General features: G+C 45.6%; 1 protein-coding gene across 1 annotated transcript in view; it reads right to left on the reverse strand.

Moving 5' to 3' along the window:
- Positions 1–18,215, reverse strand: part of LOC125429141 (keratin, type II cytoskeletal cochleal-like) — a 30,237-nt gene extending 12,022 nt beyond the window's left edge. Inside the window, exons 1-4 of the mRNA XM_048489969.1 lie at positions 18,091–18,215; positions 14,412–14,507; positions 6,708–6,872; positions 5,071–5,196 (exon numbers count right to left, since the gene is read on the reverse strand). Of these exons, the coding sequence (XP_048345926.1) occupies positions 5,071–5,196; positions 6,708–6,872; positions 14,412–14,489 (369 nt within the window). The 5' untranslated portion in view covers positions 14,490–14,507; positions 18,091–18,215. The remainder of the gene's footprint in view (positions 1–5,070; positions 5,197–6,707; positions 6,873–14,411; positions 14,508–18,090) is intronic.
- Positions 18,216–20,318: the final 2,103 nt, after the last annotated feature.

A 20,318-nucleotide genomic window follows, 5' to 3' on the forward strand; every position in this document is an offset into this window, starting at 1 on the left:
TCTTCTGTTACCAACAACAGGATGCCTTGTGTTAAAGTGCGGTGGATCATGGGCTGTTTTGACAGCACTAATGCCTTCCTCTATAGTCTGCTTCACATAAAGATGTTACTTTGGTCAGTTGAGGTGCAGCGGTTCAGATAATTGTATGCTTCCACATTAGAATATAGTCCCGAACGAATATGAGAATTATCGTTCAGCTGAATGCACGGTCTTTGTCAAAACCCCTATTTTCTGCGTTACTGAACATGATACTTTGATAAAAGAGCATTTATGCCAAAACGTATTTTTACTTTCAAAAGGATGTAGGGGAGCAGGGCCAGGTCCCACTCCCAAGGTGACATCTCTTCAGATGTCATGGAGAATGAGAGTCTGGGTAGCCCGGAGGTTGCCAGTCTGAGGTGGTGGAAGATGCTCCCTTAGATGGGACCCCTTCCTTAGCTGAGTGGTCCAGAGGCCATCCTCTGCTTGGGGGATACCCCGAGAGGGGGAGGTGGGGAGCTCCCTTGTAGTGGGTGATTGTTCGATCGTTAGGAATATGTAGAGAGTTGGGTTTGTGACAGGCTGATGACGCATGGTGACTTTGCCTGCCTGAAGATGCGAAGGTTGCTTGGATGTCACGGCAACCGTCACTAGAATAGACTGTTAGACAGTGCTGGGGGTGGAAGGTCAGCAGTTGTGAAATTTTGTGGTACCAATGACATTGGGAAATGTGGCGGGGAGGTTCCTGGAAGGCGAGAGGTAAGGCTGCTAGGAAAAAAAGAGTTAAAAAATCAGGACCCCCAAGGTGGCATTCTCCGAAATGCTACCTGTTATTCCACAGCGCGGGGAGAGCTAAGGCAGCGGAGATACAGGGTCTCCAATGCGTGGATGAGAAGGTGAAAAAATTAGTAAAGGCAGAGGGTTTCCCACAGCACTTTGTCAGGAACTGGGGAACTTCCTTTTGGGATAAGGCAGGCCTGGCCACAAAGGGGCCGGGCTTCATCTTAACCAAGAGAGGAACCAGGCTGCTGGCTCCAAGCGTTAAAAAAGGTGAAGTAGAACAGCTTTTAAAGCTGATCACTTGGGGGAAAGCAGAGCAGGAGCTGAGGAGTGACTTAGGTTCGGAATAATACAGAGTCCACATGGGGATGCAGACACAGAGAGTTTCTAAATCAACCACATACAAAGCGAGGAGCATAGCAATGTGTTAAGTGATGAGTAAATGTCCACAAAAAGGCTGAGGGCAAAACACATAACTAAATCCCAAGGTTAAGGACAGAGACAGAGTATACAAGTGTCTATGCTAATGGTAGAAACGTGGAGCCTAAAATGGGGGGAGCTGAATTACAGAGTTTGAAGGAGGGACATTGATATAGTGGGGCATCACAAGGAACCTTGGTGGAATGAGGAGGAGGGAACCAGTGGGATGGTATCCCCGGAGTTACAGGCTCTGCGGAAGGGATAGGACAGGGAAGTATTGGGGTGGGAATTTGGCCCTCTACATCAAAGAGAGCATAGTGTCACATAAAAAAATAGACAATGCAGGGAGCTGATTCCTCTACCAGAAGCACTGTGGATATCAATACCAGGGGTGAAGTAAAGTTTAACATTAGGAATATCAGTATAGTCGTCCCTGAGCCGAAGTGCACAAAGAGGGATTCTGAGATGGAAAAAAAAAAAAAAAAGAGAATTAGAGACCAACAAAAGCAAAAAATAATAGAGTGGTAATGGAAGTGATTTTAGCTATCCCCACATAAACTGGAAAATGCATGTTCGGGTCATGGTAAGGAGAGAACATTCCTGGATAATAACTAGAATGACTGTGGCTTAGAGCAGATGGTTGTAGCACCAACCAGGGAGATGTGATCCTAGATCCTAGATCTATGTGGGACCCAGGACCTGGTGGGAAGATGGGCAAAGTGTTATTGAGCGGGCTGGGGAGCAACTGGCCACAATGGCTGTCAGGTGCTAGAACTCACCGCCAGGCCGAACAAGTGACAACTTCCTGAAATGTTGAGTTACATTTGCCTTCAGAAAGGGAAATTTCTCAAAGATGAAGGGGATGATTAGATCTTTTAGGAAGCTGAAAGGGAGAAAATCCAAAGGGGAGTCAAAAATGTCCCAAGGTGCTTGGAGGTTATTTAAAAACACAGTCTTAAAAAGCTCAGCTGGAATGTGTTCCGCAGGTTAAGGGGAAAGGCAGCAGTCCAAAGAAGCCACCATGGTTAACAAAGGGAGGTTGAGAGTAGTGTAGGAAAAAAAAAAGATGTCTTTTAGAAAATGGAAGTCCAACTTAACTGATGAAGAATACCAGGGAGAACACAAATGGTGGCAAAAAGAGAAGCAAGAGTTAGCTAGCTGTAAGGGAGGCAAAAAAAGGATTATGAGGAGCATGGCTGCCGAGAACATCAAGACCTTAACAAACAGTTTCTTCAGAATTACATCCAAAAAGCCAGGAAGCCAGCTAGGGGAAGCGGTGGGTCCCGTTGGGGCTTGATGAAGGAACAAAAAGGTGTGCTAAAAGGTGACAAGGAGAGTGCAGAGAAGCTGAATGAATTCTTTGCATCTGTCTTCACCCAAGAGGAAGGTGAGGAAAATTCCTGCACCCTGAACCAAGCTTCTTAGGAGGTGAAGATCCAGGGAACTAGTGAAGTTAGTAGTGGAGCAAAGGGAAGAGAGAAGTTCTGGCAGCCATTGATAAACTTCAAATGCTACCAAATCCTATTTGAATTGCATTCATCCAAGAGTTCTTAAAAGAGCTCAAGCATGGAAATTGCTGATGTTCTCACATTAATAATGCAACTTATCCTGAAATCCAGGCTCCATCCCTGAAGACTGGAAGATGGCCAATGTCACTGTAATCTTTAAAAGAAAGGGTCTACAAGGGGACCGAGGAAATTACAGGCCAGTCAGTTTGACATCTGTTCCTGGTAAATTAGTAGAATCTATCATTAAAGATAAAATTATTAAACATGTAGAAAAAAGCAAGACCACTGCTGAGGAAAAGGAAGTCAGCATAAGCAGCTTTGTAGAGAGCAAGTCCTGTCTTCTACAAACTTACTAGAGTTCTTTGAGGGGTGTAAACAGACATGTGTGGATAAGGGGAACCAGTGGACATGTGTCTACTTGGATTTCCAAAGGCTTTTGACAAAGTTCCTCACCAGAGACTGTTGAGAAAACTCAGCCAATGAAGGAATAAGAGGGAAGTCCTCCTATGGATTAAAACTGGTTGAGGAACAGGAAACAAAGAGTGGGTGTAAATGGGAGAAGTTCTCACCACAATGGAGAGATGTGAGGGAGTGGGTGTCCCCAGGGGATCCCGTTTTGGGACCAGTGCTCTTTGCTTATTCATAAATGACCTGGAAGTAGGGGTGGGTAGTGTGGTGGCCAAGTTTTGCAGATGATACCAAATTATGTGAAGTTGGTAAGAACCACAAAAGGATTCGCGAAGAGTTGAAAATGGACCTTGATAGAATTAGGTGAGTGGGCTGAAATGGCAAATGCAGTTCAATGTAGCGAGAAATGTAAAGAGTGATGCACCGATGAGGGGCAAAAAATCCCAAACTTCACACTTACAGCTTCACAGGGTCAGTGCTATCAGTCCTGAACCAGGAAAGGGGATTTGAAGGAAAAGATCTTAGTTAGAAATAAGTTCCATACAAGAGATGTCAACTCAATGCGTAACAGCCCGGTGAAAAGGAGCAAACTCTATGCTAAAAGGGATAAGGAGTTAGGGAAGATTTGAGAATAAAACTGCAAAAGATTGTATCATGCCCTTATATATAAAGCGTGAAGTGCGGTAGCACTTACAGGAGTACTGTGTTCGAGTTCTGAGTGGCCGCATACATCTCAAAGGATATCGAAAGATATGAAAAAAGTGCAAGAGGTGTGAGGACCAGGGATGATTGAAGGATTAGGAGCACCACTTATTATGAGGGAGAGCTGCAAGCGTTTGGGACTCTTTAGTTTGGAGAGGAGGCGTCTGAGGAGGATATGATTGAAGTCTATAAAATTATGCATGGGGTAGAAAATGTTGACAGAGAGAAATTTTTTTCTCTTTCTCACAATACTAGAACCAAGGGCATTCATTGAAAGAAAATGCTAGGGGAAGAAATTCTAGGACATAATAAAGGGAAACACTTCTTCCATAGCACGTGTGATTGGTATTTGGAATATGCTATGCCACAGGAGGTAGTGATAGCCACTAACACAGATGAAAGCTTTTAAAAAGGGGGCTTGGCGGACAGATTTATGGAGGAGAAGTCAATCTATGGCTACCAATCTTGATCCTCATGATCTCAGATTGCTAATGCCTTAGCAAAGACCAAGGTGCTCAGGAGCAGCAGCAACAGAAGGACCATTGCTTTCACATCCTGCATGTGAGCTCCCAAAGGCACCTGGTGGGCCACTGCGAGTAGCAGAATGCTGGACTAGATGGACTCTGGTCTGATCCAGCAGGCTAGTTCTTATGTTCTTATGTTCTTAGGTGAGCCAGGGGTGGAGCAAGGGGGAACTGTAGCCTGTGAGTGCATGCCTGCCTATGCTCCTGCAGCGCCCGGCAGAAGCGCCCCTGCCATGCCCTCGGAATGCCCTCACCACACCCTGGTGCATTGCACACCCATTGCGCACCCCACCCCACCCCTTGGTGCTGTGCCACTGAGGTAGGTGCTGGGACCCAGACAGAGCATTCTGCAACAAAGAATGCTTTGATCCATGCTTTGATCCATGGTGGAGCAATATACAGTTTACTAACATCTTTACATGAAACAGAGTATAACTGAGTCTGCAGAGATGCAGAAACTATCCTAAGTAACCCAAAGTGCAATCCTAAACAGAGTTAAATCCTTCTAAACCCATTAACTGAAATGGACTTAGATGGGTGTAACTCAGCTTGAGATAGCACGGTGAATTTAGTACCTGCTCAAAAAGTGGGACAGTTTGCAAGTCAACAAAACTACTCAATGGGGGGTCAAAGACTTGGAACAAATGTGAAGGTGTAGTGATTCTTTTTGATCCCAGCCCCCATGATTTCGCTTCCATTCAGCATGCACCTTATATGATGGCAACCCCCTTGAACAGTTTTCTCCTCACCTGATTTTTCATGTTATCAATCTCAGCCTGCAGCCTCAGGATGTTGCGGTTAATTTCGGCAATCTCAGACTTGGAGCTACGCAGGTCATCTCCGTGCTTCCCAGCGCTGGCTTGCAGGGCCTCAAACTGAGATGAATACAACAGAAACAAAAGACAGTGACCACCGGGGGCCCCCCCCCTGTCTGGGAGGCACAACCTATTCAGGGTCAGGGGAGTGTCCTGGCAGGAACTTCTTGGATTTCCTTGCAATCAAGGCCTCAAGAAAAGCGTTTTACTCCCCCCACCCTACTCCAGACATTAGTGAATGACAGTTATTCAGTTGCAGAAGAGAAAGGAAGGGATAGACTTTGGGATATCAGATCCCAACATCTGGTGCCGTGGACAGAATTCAGAAGGTGTCCGACAGATTCAGACTTGAGAAGGTCAGCTGTCAACCTGTTTCAGCACAAGGTGTTTCTTTTCTTTGTGGCTGCCTTCCCTGCTCTAGGCTTCTGTCCACCAAGCCTACATCCCAAAAAAACTGTCAGGGACCATAAGCTGAAGGCTCCAGCTGCCTCATTCTCTCTTTGGGAAGTTTCCAAAACGATGAGTGATTTGAGGAGGGGGTGACTCACATGACAAACAGTGCAGTCCTTGGGGTGGGGGGGGGGGGAGGTAGATGTGGCCGAAAATGGCACAGACATTGCCCTGCCGATTCGCACCACTTCGGCAGAACCGGTTGTTAAAACGGTGCTTGTAAACAACCAGTTGTTAAATTATTTGAATCCCACCGCTGGAACTGGTTGTTAAATTATTTGAATCCCGCCACTGCTCCAGGGTCTATGTCCCAATGTCGATGCAATGACATTTACACTGGCACGGGGGTGACACCACTTCTCGAGCCCTCTCTTGTGGATCGCACTGTGAGAGGAGTAAGTGAGTTTATGGAAAGGTGTAATGGGTAGAGAAAGGGTTTTGGGGGGGTAACTTGTGAATGTTTGTCTGTTAGCTTATTAATCTGGGTGCTTATTTGTGCAAAGAGGGGAGTTTTAAAAAATGTCTGACCAATGTACATTGGCTAAGCATGCAATATGGAAGAAAGAGGACACTTGGCTAGGAAGCTGATGATGTCACAGTGGATTTTACTCGAGGTAAATCACAGAACTGTCACCCACTTCTGATCATAGGGCTGGTGTGTAGATAAAACAGACCTCTTGATGTAGCAAATATATGAAGTCTGAAAACCATGGGAGTCTCATTTGTGAAAACAATCAGGGTCTGACAAACCATGGTGAAAAGACAGAATTAAAAAGTATGTATCCTGTCTTGAGGGTGGACCAACATACCCTCTGTGTGGACGTTCCAAAATGCTGCAAGGAACTGAGCCACCCACCCGCCAGGTGACCCCTTATCTGTGCCAGTATGGTGACTGCGTGGTCATGCACCTGTGCAGCTTAGAGGAAATGTTGAGTTGGAGGAAGTTCCTCCAGTCTAAGGTGGCTTCCTCCAGCTTAAGTAGCTCCTCTGTTGGTGGAATCTCCTTAAGCTGGAAGAAGCTTTCATTCAACTTTTGATGAACAGACTGCTAGAATGAACAGACTGTTAGAATCTGCAGCTTGTGGTTCACAAACAGATCCACTCATTCTACTGTTGCCCACCTTAGTTTGGTACCAAGATTCTGCCTCAATCCTGCTCTTGTTGGCCATTTCCTCATACTGAGCTTTGACCTCAGCAATGATGCCGTCCAAGTCCAAGTTTCGGTTGTTGTCCATTTGAAGGACCACGGAAGTGTCAGAGATTTGTGTCTGCATCTCACGCAGCTCCTGAAAAAAAGAAGCAGATCATATACATTGGTTGTTTCCTACCCTTCTTAGCACCTTCCAGCCATCATTCCCTTCAATAGGGTTTCTAACTCAGGGTTAACTCACTTCAGATGCGTGCTTTGTTTTTCTTGCAAAGACCCAAGGCCCACGAGTAGGAGCCAACTCCAAATTATATGAAAGAAAAATTGTGAATATTATCACCCTTATCTACCACAGATTCTCTAAAAGTATGTGCTGTGAAGACAGAGATAGTGGATGTTCTCCCATGATGCTACTAATGCATCAAATGTATCAAACATTATTTGTTGTTACAAAATACTGTTCTACTATCAACGGCTTTGTGAGAGAAGCAGGTGTCCAGAGTGATGAGGCTTCCATAAGTCAAGAACAGGATCCTTTCTATTCTAATTGTATTTTATTCTGCCACCCTAAACCCCATACTGCTGACTCTATCACACTAAACACGAACTTGTTTGTGTTGATAGGTTGGGAAATGTCTGGCCTGAGCGGCAGACATACCAAGAAGGGCAAAAGGAACCCAAATCACTATGCAATGGCCATCATAGAAACATGTACGGCTGATGAATAGATACATATGTATTAAGAAAAGTGCAACCTCCATTACATAAAAGTGCAAAAAAGCAATACTAAGACTAGAAATATCAGCATCTAGCATGCTGCAGGAGACAAGAAACAAGGAATACCGAGATAACGGCAATGAAATAACAGTCCGATGTGAAGGAACTCAATTCAAGTCAGTCCTGCAGAAAACGAGTGGCCGTTTCGCCGCGGGCATTTTAATGATGGCCTGGAGGCGGTAAAACGCGATCTCCAGCCGATAAGGCGCAGCTTCATCGCAACAGCGCCGCCCTAAGCCGCCCATACCGTCGCGGGCAGTTTCGAAGCGCTTAGAGCTGGAACGAGAAAGCGCCGCCTGGCTGCTGCCAGCGAGCGACGGCGGCGCGCCCTCTTACACCGGCGCCACATTGTCCCTGGGCCTCCGGCGTGGCAGGAGCCTGGGGACCGCCACCCTCGCAGCAGCTGGAGCGAAGCGGCGCAGAATTAGGGGGTGTGTCCCCAGGCCTCGGCGGCTTGTATATTCCGAAGATATACTAATCGGCAGGCATGGCGCTCTCTGCCGGTACCCACGGCTGCCCAGCTGTTTTAGAACCGTTAATGGGCCGGTCCCGTCGTCTCCGGTGGCGTCGAGGAAGCGCCGGGCAGGCGTTTCGCCACCCGATATTGAAGCTTGACGGGTGGTGTCAGCAGGTTTCCTGGTAGTTGATCCAAACTAATTCCAAAAAGACAGGTGTCCAGATGAGATGTAATGCCTGTTTTCAAAGCGGAGTCGCTTCCCTTCATCAGTATTGTTCACGCTATGCTTGTTGCCTTAAGACATATGCGGGATCTATCGCTGCTCACCGCAAATTCCTTAAGCTCTGGTGGCTCCTGCAAGGAAGATGTGTCTCTTCGCTATGAGCAATCACATAGTATTTCTATTACTTGCATGTTGATGCTTATGTTCCAGATCTTGCATTGTTTTACTTAGCACACTTTTTGTAATTTCACATTACTTTCAATATAATAGCCATCTATTCATCATGGTATACGCCAGTGATTTTTGCCCGCTACTTGTATGTCGTATACTTCACTATACTATAGCTCATTTAGCGATTGTTGTTTGCCTCTGGTCTGGAAGTGGCAGGCCAATAATTACACCGATTTCCTTTGACTGGAAAAAATATCCCTAAACATGGAACATTTTAAAATGGCCTCCAAGCACTTTCGAGTGAAACATGTGTAGAATTACTTTTGCACATACAGAATAATGCGAGTTTCAATCCACTTTCAATACGCTTTGCAGCTGTGGATTTTACTACGTATGGAATAGCAAAATCCACTTGCAAACAATTGTGAAAGGGGATTGAAAGCACATTATTTATTTATTTATTTATTTTATTATTTATTATTTGTGTGATTTGATATACGCCCTATCCATCACGAAAAGAACTCAGGGCGTGAACAATACTAAGCATATATAAGCAAAGCATATAAAAGTTTTAAAATTTACATTTCTATAAAACAGTATCCCATGAAACCCATAGCCTGCAGCTTCCCTCCCAAAGAAAGAATGGTAGGGTCCCACGATGATGTTAGGGCACTGACCCTATACAGCAGGGGGGAGGAGGGATAAAAGCAGAAGGAGCACCCTCGAAGCGAAGCTGGTCTCTCCAGAGGCCCGGTGGCCCATTAAAGAACTAATTAGGTCTTGCAGGCCCCTCTGTGGAACTCTCAAAGGTCCCGCAGAGTATACGGACAACTGGTGGTAGAGTGTTCCCATGACCAGACAGGGGAGCCAGAAGCTGTAAAGGCCACTGGCAGGTGGAAAGGCTCCAGCCAGCATCATTGAGGGAGACCAGGGATACTCCTGATAGTAAATGCGGCCTCTGCTGGCGCCAGAGGAAGTGCGACTTCCGGGACATATGGGGTAATCTGCGGTCCCGAAGGAGTATGGGGGAGTTACAGGCCGCGTAAGGCCATTACTCTGCATGTGTGGAAGGGGCCTAACTCTACCCATACTGTGACCATATTGTGACCAAATCGGTTGTGTAATTTACCCAGCGCTGAGGATAAGGGAGACAACAGATGTCCCACAGAATAGGTCAGTACAGGCTCAGAAATAGATTCTGTTTTGGTTCCTGCAACGTGGCCAATAATGAGAACATCCTACCACAAGAAAATCAACATGGACTCATTAAGCTTGCAGCCTTTGTAAACTCCCTTTGACTCCCATCTCATGAGCTCAAGAATCAGGTGAAGGCGGGGAACCAGATTGATTGAGCAAAAAAAGCTTAAGGTTTCAGCTTTACACGAAAGCGTCACTTTCGGCCGAAGTTGGTGCTTGTGTACAGCACTTAGAGTGCCAAAGCAGACTGGGAAAACTGGCAAGGCTGCAGCTATGCAGGTCAAGTACAACAGCAGCAAAGAATTATTAGCTGGTCGGGAATTCACTATGTCTTGGCGAATATTTTTCTGAAAAGCTTTTATAATAGAGGAATAGCAACCACCAGCTGCATTCAATTACTGTGCAAGTTTCAGCTACCTATATAAGCAATAAGATATTCAAGATATAGAATACTGATCACATTAAAAAAAAGCAACACAAATTAGGCCAGCGGCATTGGTAAACTCCCATCTGTTGAATTCAAGAACCATGCAGATCAGCACTCCGGTTGTAAACTGTCCTGAGTATCCAGTGAAAAAGACCAACTTTAAATGGAGCAAATAAATAAATGCGTGCGCTGTCAGCCTCAGCTGTGACCAATATTTGGATGGGAGACTTCCCAGTAATACCAGGGTTGTGACGCAGAGGCAGGTTAACCACCACTGAACGCTTCTTGCTTTGAAAACCCGATGGGGTCACTGTAACTTAGCTGTGACTTGATGGCACCACACTCACACACTCACACACACACACACACACACACACACACACACACACACACACACACACACACACACACACACACACACAAAGTAACTAGATTTTCCCCAACAAGCATTTAGGAAAGGTTCCTCAGTCAAAAGGAGAGGCTGCAGCGTTTGGGACTCTTTAGTTTGGAGAGGAGGCGGCTGAGGGGGGATATGATTGAAGTCTACAAAATTATGCATGAAGTAGAAAATGTGGACAGAGAGAAATTTTTCTCTCTTTCTCACAATACTAGAACCAGGGACTGTCCGTTGAAAATGCTGGGGAAGAATTAGGACTAATAAAGGAAACACTTCTTCATAGCGTGTGATTGGTGTTTGGAATATGCTGCCACAGGAGGGTAATGGCCACTCACCTGGATAGCTTTAAAAGGGGCTTGGACAGATTTATGGAGGAGAAGTCGATCTATGGCTACCAATCTTGATCCTCCTTGATCTCAGATTGCAAATGCCTTAACAGACCAGGTGATCGGGAGCAGCAGCAGCAGAAGACCATTGCTTTCACATCCTGCATGTGAGCTCCCAAAGGCACCTGGTGGGCCACTGCGAGTAGCAGAGAGCTGGTCTAGATGGACTTTGGTCTGATCCAGCTGGCTTGTTCTTATGTTCTTATGTTCTTATTTTCTTAAAATACTAGTTCTTACACAAGCTTTTTTATCATCAGCCACAGCATATTGTCGAAGGCTTTCACGGCCAGATTCAACTGGTTCTGGTGGGTTTTCCGGGGGGCTGTGTGGCCGTGGTCTGGTGGATCTTGTTCCTAACGTGTGTAACACAGTGTGTAACAGACTTCCCTCTGTGATACACCTCTGAAGATGCCAGCCCCAGATGCAGGCGAAACGTTAGGAACAAGATCCACCAGACCACGGCCACGCAGCCCCCCGGAAAACCCACCAGAACCAGCCTCAGTATGTTTCCTCCTGGGTCCCCCATGCAAATGATTCGCCGGTTCACTGTGGAATTAAGGATTGTGTCCAACTGTTCATTCTACACAGCGAGTCAGTATATAATATTGAAGTCAAAACTACAGTTTTCTACTGTCCAAACCAGAAAAAACTGCCAAAAAATTACCAAATAAATATATTAATGGCATCATAATTCATTGCAACCATGACTGGAGAAAAAGGCAGGGTATGAATATTGTACTAAATAAATCTTGAATATGGCACAATTCTTGCAGCTGGTAATGACAGAGGAAGCCCAAGCCCTTAAAGGACGCACACAGACATAATGCCTAACTGTGGCTTGTTTTTCTTCACCAGGGTGCAATGTAAACAGTTGTTAAGGTTCAGCCGCAAACCAGGATCTGAAGCCATGGTTTGAAGAGGGTTGACAAACCACGGGGTTGGATTCAGCAGTGATTTTAACTAGAGGTGTGGAATTTTTGAAAAAGCGGAAAAAACCTGGACTTTTTTTTAAAAAAAACCCTATAAATCGGCTTTTTCTGGTTTTCTGGGGAAAAAGGGGGGGATATTAAAACCAAAAAAATATGCCTGCCTCTGGACTGCACGTCTGTTTGGGAGGCAGTGGGCTCGACCTGGCTGGTTCCAGCTTTGAAATCGGGGTAACATTTCAGTCCAGCTTTATGATTTTTTCAGCTGTCTTTTATTGCTGCCTTGTTTGGGGGCAGCCCCCCAAATACCAACAAGGAAGTTTTGGGGTTTTTTTTCTCATTCAGATTTACCATACACCCACCCTTAATTTTAACACCAACAAAATGATTTTCACTGATCTCCCCTGCCCCACTTTAGCCCCCCTAGTTTACCCCTCTTGCTGTTTTTGAGCATCCCTAATCTTTCCTGTAGCATTTAGAGGAGTTTGGGAGGCTGCAGTAGGACAGGGAGGCAGCAATCTCCGATGCCACAGACATAAACTTATTTTACTAGCAGAAAAATTGCCGCAACCAGGATCCAATTCAGGATCCACACTCTCCGGCCTCTTTGTACGACCAGTTCAAAGAGATCCCACTGAAGCCTCCTTATACAAGTCCTCCAGAGGTTGGGCTTTGCTGTTTATTTAGAATATTTCAATGCTTCCTCTTCAGACCTTCCGCCCTGGCCTTCGGCTCCTGCTGGTGCTTGTTGGATTACCAGGAGCAGAAATGTGTGTATGGAGGGTGGGGGTGGGGGAGCAGGGGCGTAACGAGGCAAACTGTAGCCCTGGGCAAAACCAGAGTTGGATGCCCCCCCCCATGGGTGGCCACTCCACCGCGACCAAATTTTTTTTTGCACCAGGACATTGGTGCCTGCAGGGGGTGCATTTTTAGACATATCAGCACCAAAATTTCAGTGTACCATCAGGAGACTGTCCTTATGTTATTCCCCAGGTTTGATGAGGTTTGGTTCAAGGAGTCCAAAGTTATGGACCCTCAAAAGGGTAGCCCCCATCTCCTATTAGCTCCCATTGGAAACAATGGGGGATGGGGGCACCCCCTTTGGGAGTCCATACCTTTGGACTCCCTGAACCAAAACTCACCAAACTTGGGGGGTAGCATAAGGACTGTCTCCTGATGATACGCTGAAATCTTGGTGCCGCTAGCCTAAAAATGCGCCCCCTGCAGGCCAAAAATGGAAAACCACTAAAAATACCCCAAAACGAACCCTGCATTTTGATGCCCCCCACAAGGTGGTGCCCTGGGCAGCTGCCCACCTTGCCCAATGGGCATTACGCCCCTGTGGGGGAGTATTGTGCAACGCTGTGGTGTCACTTCCAAGCAGCCCATCCTCCCAGAATGGTCCAGAGCATGATTATCCTAATATAACCTGTGTCTTTAATGGACACTTGAGATCTTCAATCCTAGGATCTTCTATATCATTTTCGCAGGAATTCAACACTCTCTCAGACACCTCAGCCCTGAAGTTTAAACTTCAGTCCTGGATTTTGAACTTGACAAGTATTACTTGTTTTGTGTAAGCTTCCTCAGAAGTTGAATCTATCTCTTTCCAGTTTGCACAGCATGAGACCACCTCCATTTGTAAGTACACATTGGTCTTCCAGGTACCCCCTGAAGATCGGCAAACCTACTAACCAGGGCTCATTCCACACATGCAGAATAATGCACTTTCAAACTGCTTTCAATGCTCTTTGAAGCTGTGCGGAATGGCAAAATACACTTGCAAACAGTTGTGAAAGTGGTTTGAAAACGCATTATTTTGCGTGTGTGGAAGGGGCCCAGGTTTGTCAAAGGCTTTCATGGCCCGGATTCAACTGGTTGTTGTGGGTTTTCTGGGCTGTGTGGCCACGTTCTACCAGATTTAACAGACCATGGCCACACAGCCTGGAAAACTCACAGATACTACTAACCAGGGTTTGCTTTTTGACAAAGGAAAATAAGCTTTTCAGTTTCTAAGCGTAAGGAGGAATTACAGCTATCATATTAAAGGCAATATGACTTTCTTGGATAAAGAGACACCAGTCACAGAGGCCTGAATTCAACTTCCCAGAGGAGAAAATCCTGTTCTCTGAGGCAAAGCAATAGCAGCCAGTTACTTCTCTTTTATCAGTTGGAGTTGCATGCCTGGGAAACTGAGGGGAACATATGATTTCTTAGACTTTTAAGGCTCTTATCTCTGGATGCTTATCTCCATTGTTTGTTTCCTCACATATATTTTTATAATGAACACCTTTATCACTACTAGCCCTTCCCAGAACCACTCCTTCGCTCATTCCCACACCACTACACTCTGGTTCAGCTTTGAATCTGGTTCAGCTTTTAGGACATGTGTTGAGAAAGCTTCTTTCCCATTCCCCACACACACACACACACACGCACACACACACCCTGAGCCTTCTGTTCCTGCTGTGTTCCACTTGGGACTCCCATAATACCTTTCCAAAATGGATCAATGAGAGAAACTTGCTAGCTTTGAATTTACAAGTATTTCTGCTGATTCACTAAATAAGTATGTCTTGACTGGCAATGCAATGATGTGATCTCGGTATTCAAATAGCCTTTACGAGGGGGAGCTGAGATCTCCAACGTTTCTGAATTGGCACCTTATTGATCTCCTTAGTCCCAGGAGCAGAGATGGCACAGAGGTGGTTACTTACTGCTTCGTAGAGAGCTCTCAGGAAGTTTATGTCATCATTTAATCCATCCACCTTGCCTTCCAGCTCCACTCTGTTCATGTAGGAAGCATCAACATCCTGGAAACATAATAACAGGATAGAGTGAGATTTTGATGAAGCGCAGAAGAGGAGGAAAACGATAAAGAAGCCCAATCTCCATGATTCTAAGAGCTACAATGCAATCCTAACCAACTCTATCCCGAAAGAAGTCCCCTTGTATTCAGTGGGGTTTTACTTCCAGCAAAGTGCTCTTGGGACTGCAGCCTTGATCACTAAACAATAAAGTGCAATTCTAACCAAAATCACCCCTATCTAAGCCCACCGACTTCAATGGATTTAGGATGATGATCTAATTCCTGCTTAGGACTGCAGCATGAGTCTTGAAAGGAGCCACTGGACACCTGTTTTATTCCACCTTTACTATGAAAACCGTGTTGCTACAATTAAACTGTTCTTCCTTTTTGCTCTTTACAGTGGACAAAAAGGTCACTCCCTGCCCAGAAGGTACAACAGTAAACATGAGAGTACTCTGTAGCCATTGGCCAATGGCCCACTGAAGGCTGTTCCCTGCCCTTGCCCCACTCTGGCGTGAAAAGTCAGAAAGCGAGAAGCACATGCAGGGCAAGGGGAAGCACACTGGGGGCGATTCCACACTTGCATTATCGACCTAAGTTTGAGCTGTGTTCGACCTAAGTGCTCCACACAACCACAACCACTGGGAGCAGCAGTGGCGTAGTGGCTAAGAGCAGTGGCTAAGAGCAGATGCATTCAGGTCTGGAGGAACCGGGTTTGATTCCCCGCTCTGCCGCTTGAGTTGTGGAGGCTTATCTGGGGAATTCAGATTAGCCTGTGCACTCCCACACATGCCAGCTGGGTGACCTTGGGCTAGTCACAGCTTCTCGGAGCTCTCTCAGCCTCACCCACCTCACAGGGTGTTTGTTGTGAGGGGGGAAGGGAAAGGAGATTGTCAGCCCCTTTGAGTCTCCTGCAGGAGAGAAAGGGGGGATATAAATCCAAACTCTTCTTCTTCTTCACTGGGGTCAACGTGGTTTTGTACCAGCTTCACCCCGTGTAACGGTAAAATTTCCAAATCCAGTTGGGAACTACTACTTTTTTGTGGAACCACTCATTCCAGTAAAGTTCAGAACCTCTGGCGCCAGGCGTTGTTGTTCAGCCAATCACAGCTGAGTGTTTCGGGCATGCGTAGAGCTGGAGAACCGCCGTGGCGAAAATCGCGCCAAATTTCTGACAAGAGGCGAGAGCTATGCAAATCTCACCCTCATCTGTACGGCGCTTTGTCGCCTCTACATAGCTCCTATGTAGGTTTTTTTTTTAAAAAAAAAGGGGAAGCGCCTTGAGGTTGTGTTTCCATGCCGTAGAACGGTAGCTCAATGTGTCGGAATGCTGGAACAGCGAAGAGGGCCTGGGATGATCCCTCCCCTCCGGAGCTGGGATCGAGCTGGAATTTGCAGTGGGGGGGTTTTCTAACAGTAATGGCTTCGACCCTAGGTTAGTACCCTTCCTCCAGGAACTGGATCTAACCCTATTTTTACTTCGTGTCGCATGCGGAGATGCCGCCCTGGGACAAGAATCTTGCCCTGATGTGCCTCCCCTGTCAAAGATCCACAAAAAGGAAGAGCATCAGGACAAGATTTCTTGCCCCAATGCACTTTAGGTCCCTATCAGCAGAGTTTAAAGCGGAGTCACTCTGGTAAGATGAGAATGTTTAGTAGTCTTCTTGCACTCACTACAACCTTCTATCACACTTGGAAAAGAATACTCTCCATGCAAGATATTCTTTCCATAGGCAGGTTTTACTTTAGCAGTTGCAAGGTTACACAAGTCTATGCTATACAAGACTATAAGACTATACAGAATTCTTCAGCAATAACAAAGTTCAACGCACACACTGAACTTAACTCAAACTTTATCTCTATTTCTCTGAACTTAGCATATACAATACATACATCCAACAGGATACTTTTCCCTGCCCCTACAACAGTCTCTCATTGGTCTAGAGTCACAGTTGAACTCACCAATCATGTTAAAGGTCAATCTTTGCTACTTTTGCCCCTAGACTGACTGTCTCCGTCCCCTGGGTTTTGCAAACTTCTGCTAACTTAGAAGATGACCTTTCTGTGAACCTTTCTCACTTTTTTATATATCATGACAGTCCCACCACGCTCCAGAGAACCAGTCTGATAATTGGCCATTGGGTAACATTTCAGGCTACTAGAATTACATTATTGCCAGAACCTTGCTTGAAGGAAGTAGTAGTTGGTTTTTGAACCCTTCTTTTCTCTACTGAAAGGAGTCTTAAAGTGGATTATAATCACTTCCCCCCCTACAACAGGCACCTTGTGAGGTAGGTGAGAGATTTCTAAGAGAACTCCACCATTTCCCAGCATAAGAGCTTCAAAGGCAGTTTCCAGTGTGAAACTGCTGAATTAAAATTCGTCAAGAAGTTTGACACCAATGTAATGAAGACTTGGAATTCTTCAGTTGTTACACTCATTATCTCACTTAGCTAATTAAATTTGCATTATCATCCATTGCTACTATTGTGAATACTCTCTGTACTTTTCTTAATTATATTTGGATTTTACATAATTACATCATTTCCTGTACATCCTGCATTTCCTGGATCTGTGGTATCTTCTTCCTAACCTTGTGAGTTCATAAGCACCCATTACGTCCACAGTGGCTGTAGCCCACACTAGGTTATCCTGGAATTGAATCATGATCATCTCTAAAATCCTACGAGACCTCTGTTTCCTTTTGCCACCACAGACTAGAAGCTATTCCACTGGAATCATTCTCAGCAATGTCACTGGCTGCTTTGACCTTGGGTAAATGACTTGTTCTTTCTGTGTGTCCTTTGCCCTTTTCCTTTTCTGTCTAGTCTGTTTAGTGTGTAATCAAGGAAAGAGAAAAGACCTTTCTACATAATGGAAATACTGCTTTGGGTGGCCAGCCCAAATAATAAGAACATAAGAACATAAGAACTAGCCTGCTGGATCAGACCAGAGTCCATCTAGTCCAGCATTCTGCTACTCGCAGTGGCCCACCAGGTATGCTGTTCAGCATGACTAACTGCATCTGAGAAGATACCTCTTGCTAATATAACCCATTTTCAAAAACATTAAGCATCCTCCTTCTAGGGCCATGATGGCAAACCTATGGCACCCCAAATGTTCATGGACTACAATTCCCATCAGCCCCTGCCAGCATGGCCAATTGGGGTGCCATGGGGAACATCTGGGGTGCCATGAACATCTGGAGTGCCATAGGTTCACCACCACTGTTCTAGGGGATGCCTTTGAAAAAACTATCCTCCAATTTGGGTGCTGTGTGGTTTCCGGGCTGTATCCTCCAATCTTCTTATCTCCTCTCCACCAACATTCTAACATTCTGGGGGTATTGCATTTAGTCCTGTCACCCAAATCTGACGCATGGTAGGAAAACTTCAGGCTACACATGGAAGATCATGCATTCATATGAAGAATTCACCTGCTCATAAGAATTCACATGACTGCCTTACATTGCTCAATATCACTTGTCCATTAAGGCCAGTACTAAATGATTTTAACTGGAAATATCAAGGGTTGAACCTGGGGATGGTATGGAAACAGTCCCTTAGAAAATTGTTCGTGCTTCTCACCTTCTTGAGGATCACAAATTCGTTCTCCGCCCCGGTGCGCTTGTTGATCTCATCTTCATATCTGTTGGGGGTAGAGTGGGGGGGGGGATAAAATGGCTTGTTCAGATTTACTCATACATACAAATCATAGCACAAAACCCTGCTGCCGAAATTCTGCTCCCATTGTTTTAAAAATCAGAAAGCTCCATCTGAATTATTTGGACTCAGTGGCAGAAGTCGTTAAAATGGGTCTGATTTTGTGACCCTTAGATGCACCCTTTATTAATCACCAGCTCCACTTCCTGCCACGTTTTCCAAACCACATGTGATGATTCCACAGATGTAACCAACATCTGTTATTTTTTTTCATTGTTGGAAGCAACTTATGCCCAATCACAGCTGTAGAAAAGCATATGAAATATGGCAACATTTCCAAACATTGATGATGAAGGCTTAAATGTAAATACTGAATGTTAAATCTTTTAATACTTTTTTAAGTTTATATTTATCTTTATGGACTTAAAAGTGGACATTAGTTTAGAGCAGTGGTGGCGAACCTATGGCACGGGTGCCAGAGGTGGCAATCAGAGCCCTCTCTGTGGGCACATGTGCACAGAATTTGTCATGTGATAATAGTGTAATTATTTCAGGGAGATTATTAGCATTAAACCTAAGACCTAGTTTTGGGGAAGTAGTGTAGGTAACCCTGTTAAGCTCTGTTAAACCCGACTGATTTTCATGGGAAGAATTAAAGCACGATCCTTTACCTGGGAGTAAGCTAGGTTGCTGGCAATGGGGCTTGCTTCTGAGTAAACCCTCCTAGGGTCGTGATTCACCCGTTCAAAATGTTCCACAGTTGCTTCAAAGCAAAGCCACCGACTACCACTGCACTGCCCAAAATGCTTGTACTTGGGCGAGCTAGCCGTTTTCTATAATTAAAACCTTACCAAGTATTCAGGTTAAATTGCCATGTTGGCACTTTGCGATAAATAAGTGAGTTTTGGGTTGCAGTTTGGGCACTCAGTCTTGAAAAGGTTCGCCATCACTGGTTTAGAGTTTACCAGTTATTACTGTCTGTGGAGAATCTGTGAAGTTATGCTGGTCTTCGATTGAATAGAATAAAGACTGAGACTGAGATAGAAGCTAAACAAGAAACACGACAAAATGGTGACTAGGAGCCCAAGGTAGGTCAATCAGTGTAGAATGAGGAAAGATGAATAGTAGGTCAGCCCCATGTGAAGTAAATGACTGGTTAGATATTTGAAGTGGGAAATATTGAAGAGCAATAGTTCATTGTAGGGATGAGCCCCGTGAACCCAGCAGAGCCTCAGAAAGAGCGCAGGAATGCCTGTGCCATCTGTGTCCTTCTGGGCGCACACGCTCACCCATCCCCCAGACCCCATTAGAAGGTCCCGTGAGTCACAGGTCATGAACTACCTGACTCACGGTCACCAGGTGTCCCAGACAAAGGGACAAAGGGGCGCTTGCCCCCAGGTATGGATTACACACCCAGGCCTTGAGCGTTTCCTCCCGCTGCGTAGGCAACAGCTAGCATGATGTCATGTATCATATGATATTCTCCCGCTCTCCCGCCTCCCGGTCCGCCCCCATTGCAAACCCTAATAAAAGGTGCCAGGGACTAGCACACAGCAGAGTTGCCAGATCCGTAGAGTTGCCAGATCCACGGATCAAACTTCCTACCTCTGGCTCTCTCCCACTTGGGATGATATTGCCATCGCCTGCTTCCCATTCACGACCCTCGCGGGCCGACTTCAGTTCATATATCCAAAGTAATAAACACTCATGAAGACCATCAAGGTCAATACTGGCTACTCAAGTAAGCCGTGTTTTTCAGACCACATGGTCTCTGTCTCAGGTCTTTGACTTGACCTACTATCTGATCTTTTCAACTGGAGATTCCAGAGACTTACTGTGTGCCAAATGGGTGTTTTACCATACAGTCATATGTATATACATACATTGCTGTATGGAGAAGTTCTAAAACCATTGTTCTAAAACCAAAACCCACAGGGCTAAGAAGAAAAAGTGTTTGCATTTATACCCCACCTTCGTCTCCTGTCAGGATTCTCAAGGCGGCTTACAAAGACCTTTCCACTTCTTCTTTCCCTTGTGAGGTAGGTGGGACTGAGCAGGGGTGTAACGAGGCAAACTGAAGCCCTGGGCAAAACCTGAGCTGGGCGGCCACCCCACCACGACCAAAATTTATTTTTGCACCAAGTCATTGGTGC

The sequence above is a fragment of the Sphaerodactylus townsendi genome, linkage group LG03, assembly GCF_021028975.2.
Source record: "Sphaerodactylus townsendi isolate TG3544 linkage group LG03, MPM_Stown_v2.3, whole genome shotgun sequence".
In the NCBI taxonomy this organism is placed as follows: Eukaryota; Metazoa; Chordata; class Lepidosauria; order Squamata; family Sphaerodactylidae; genus Sphaerodactylus; species Sphaerodactylus townsendi.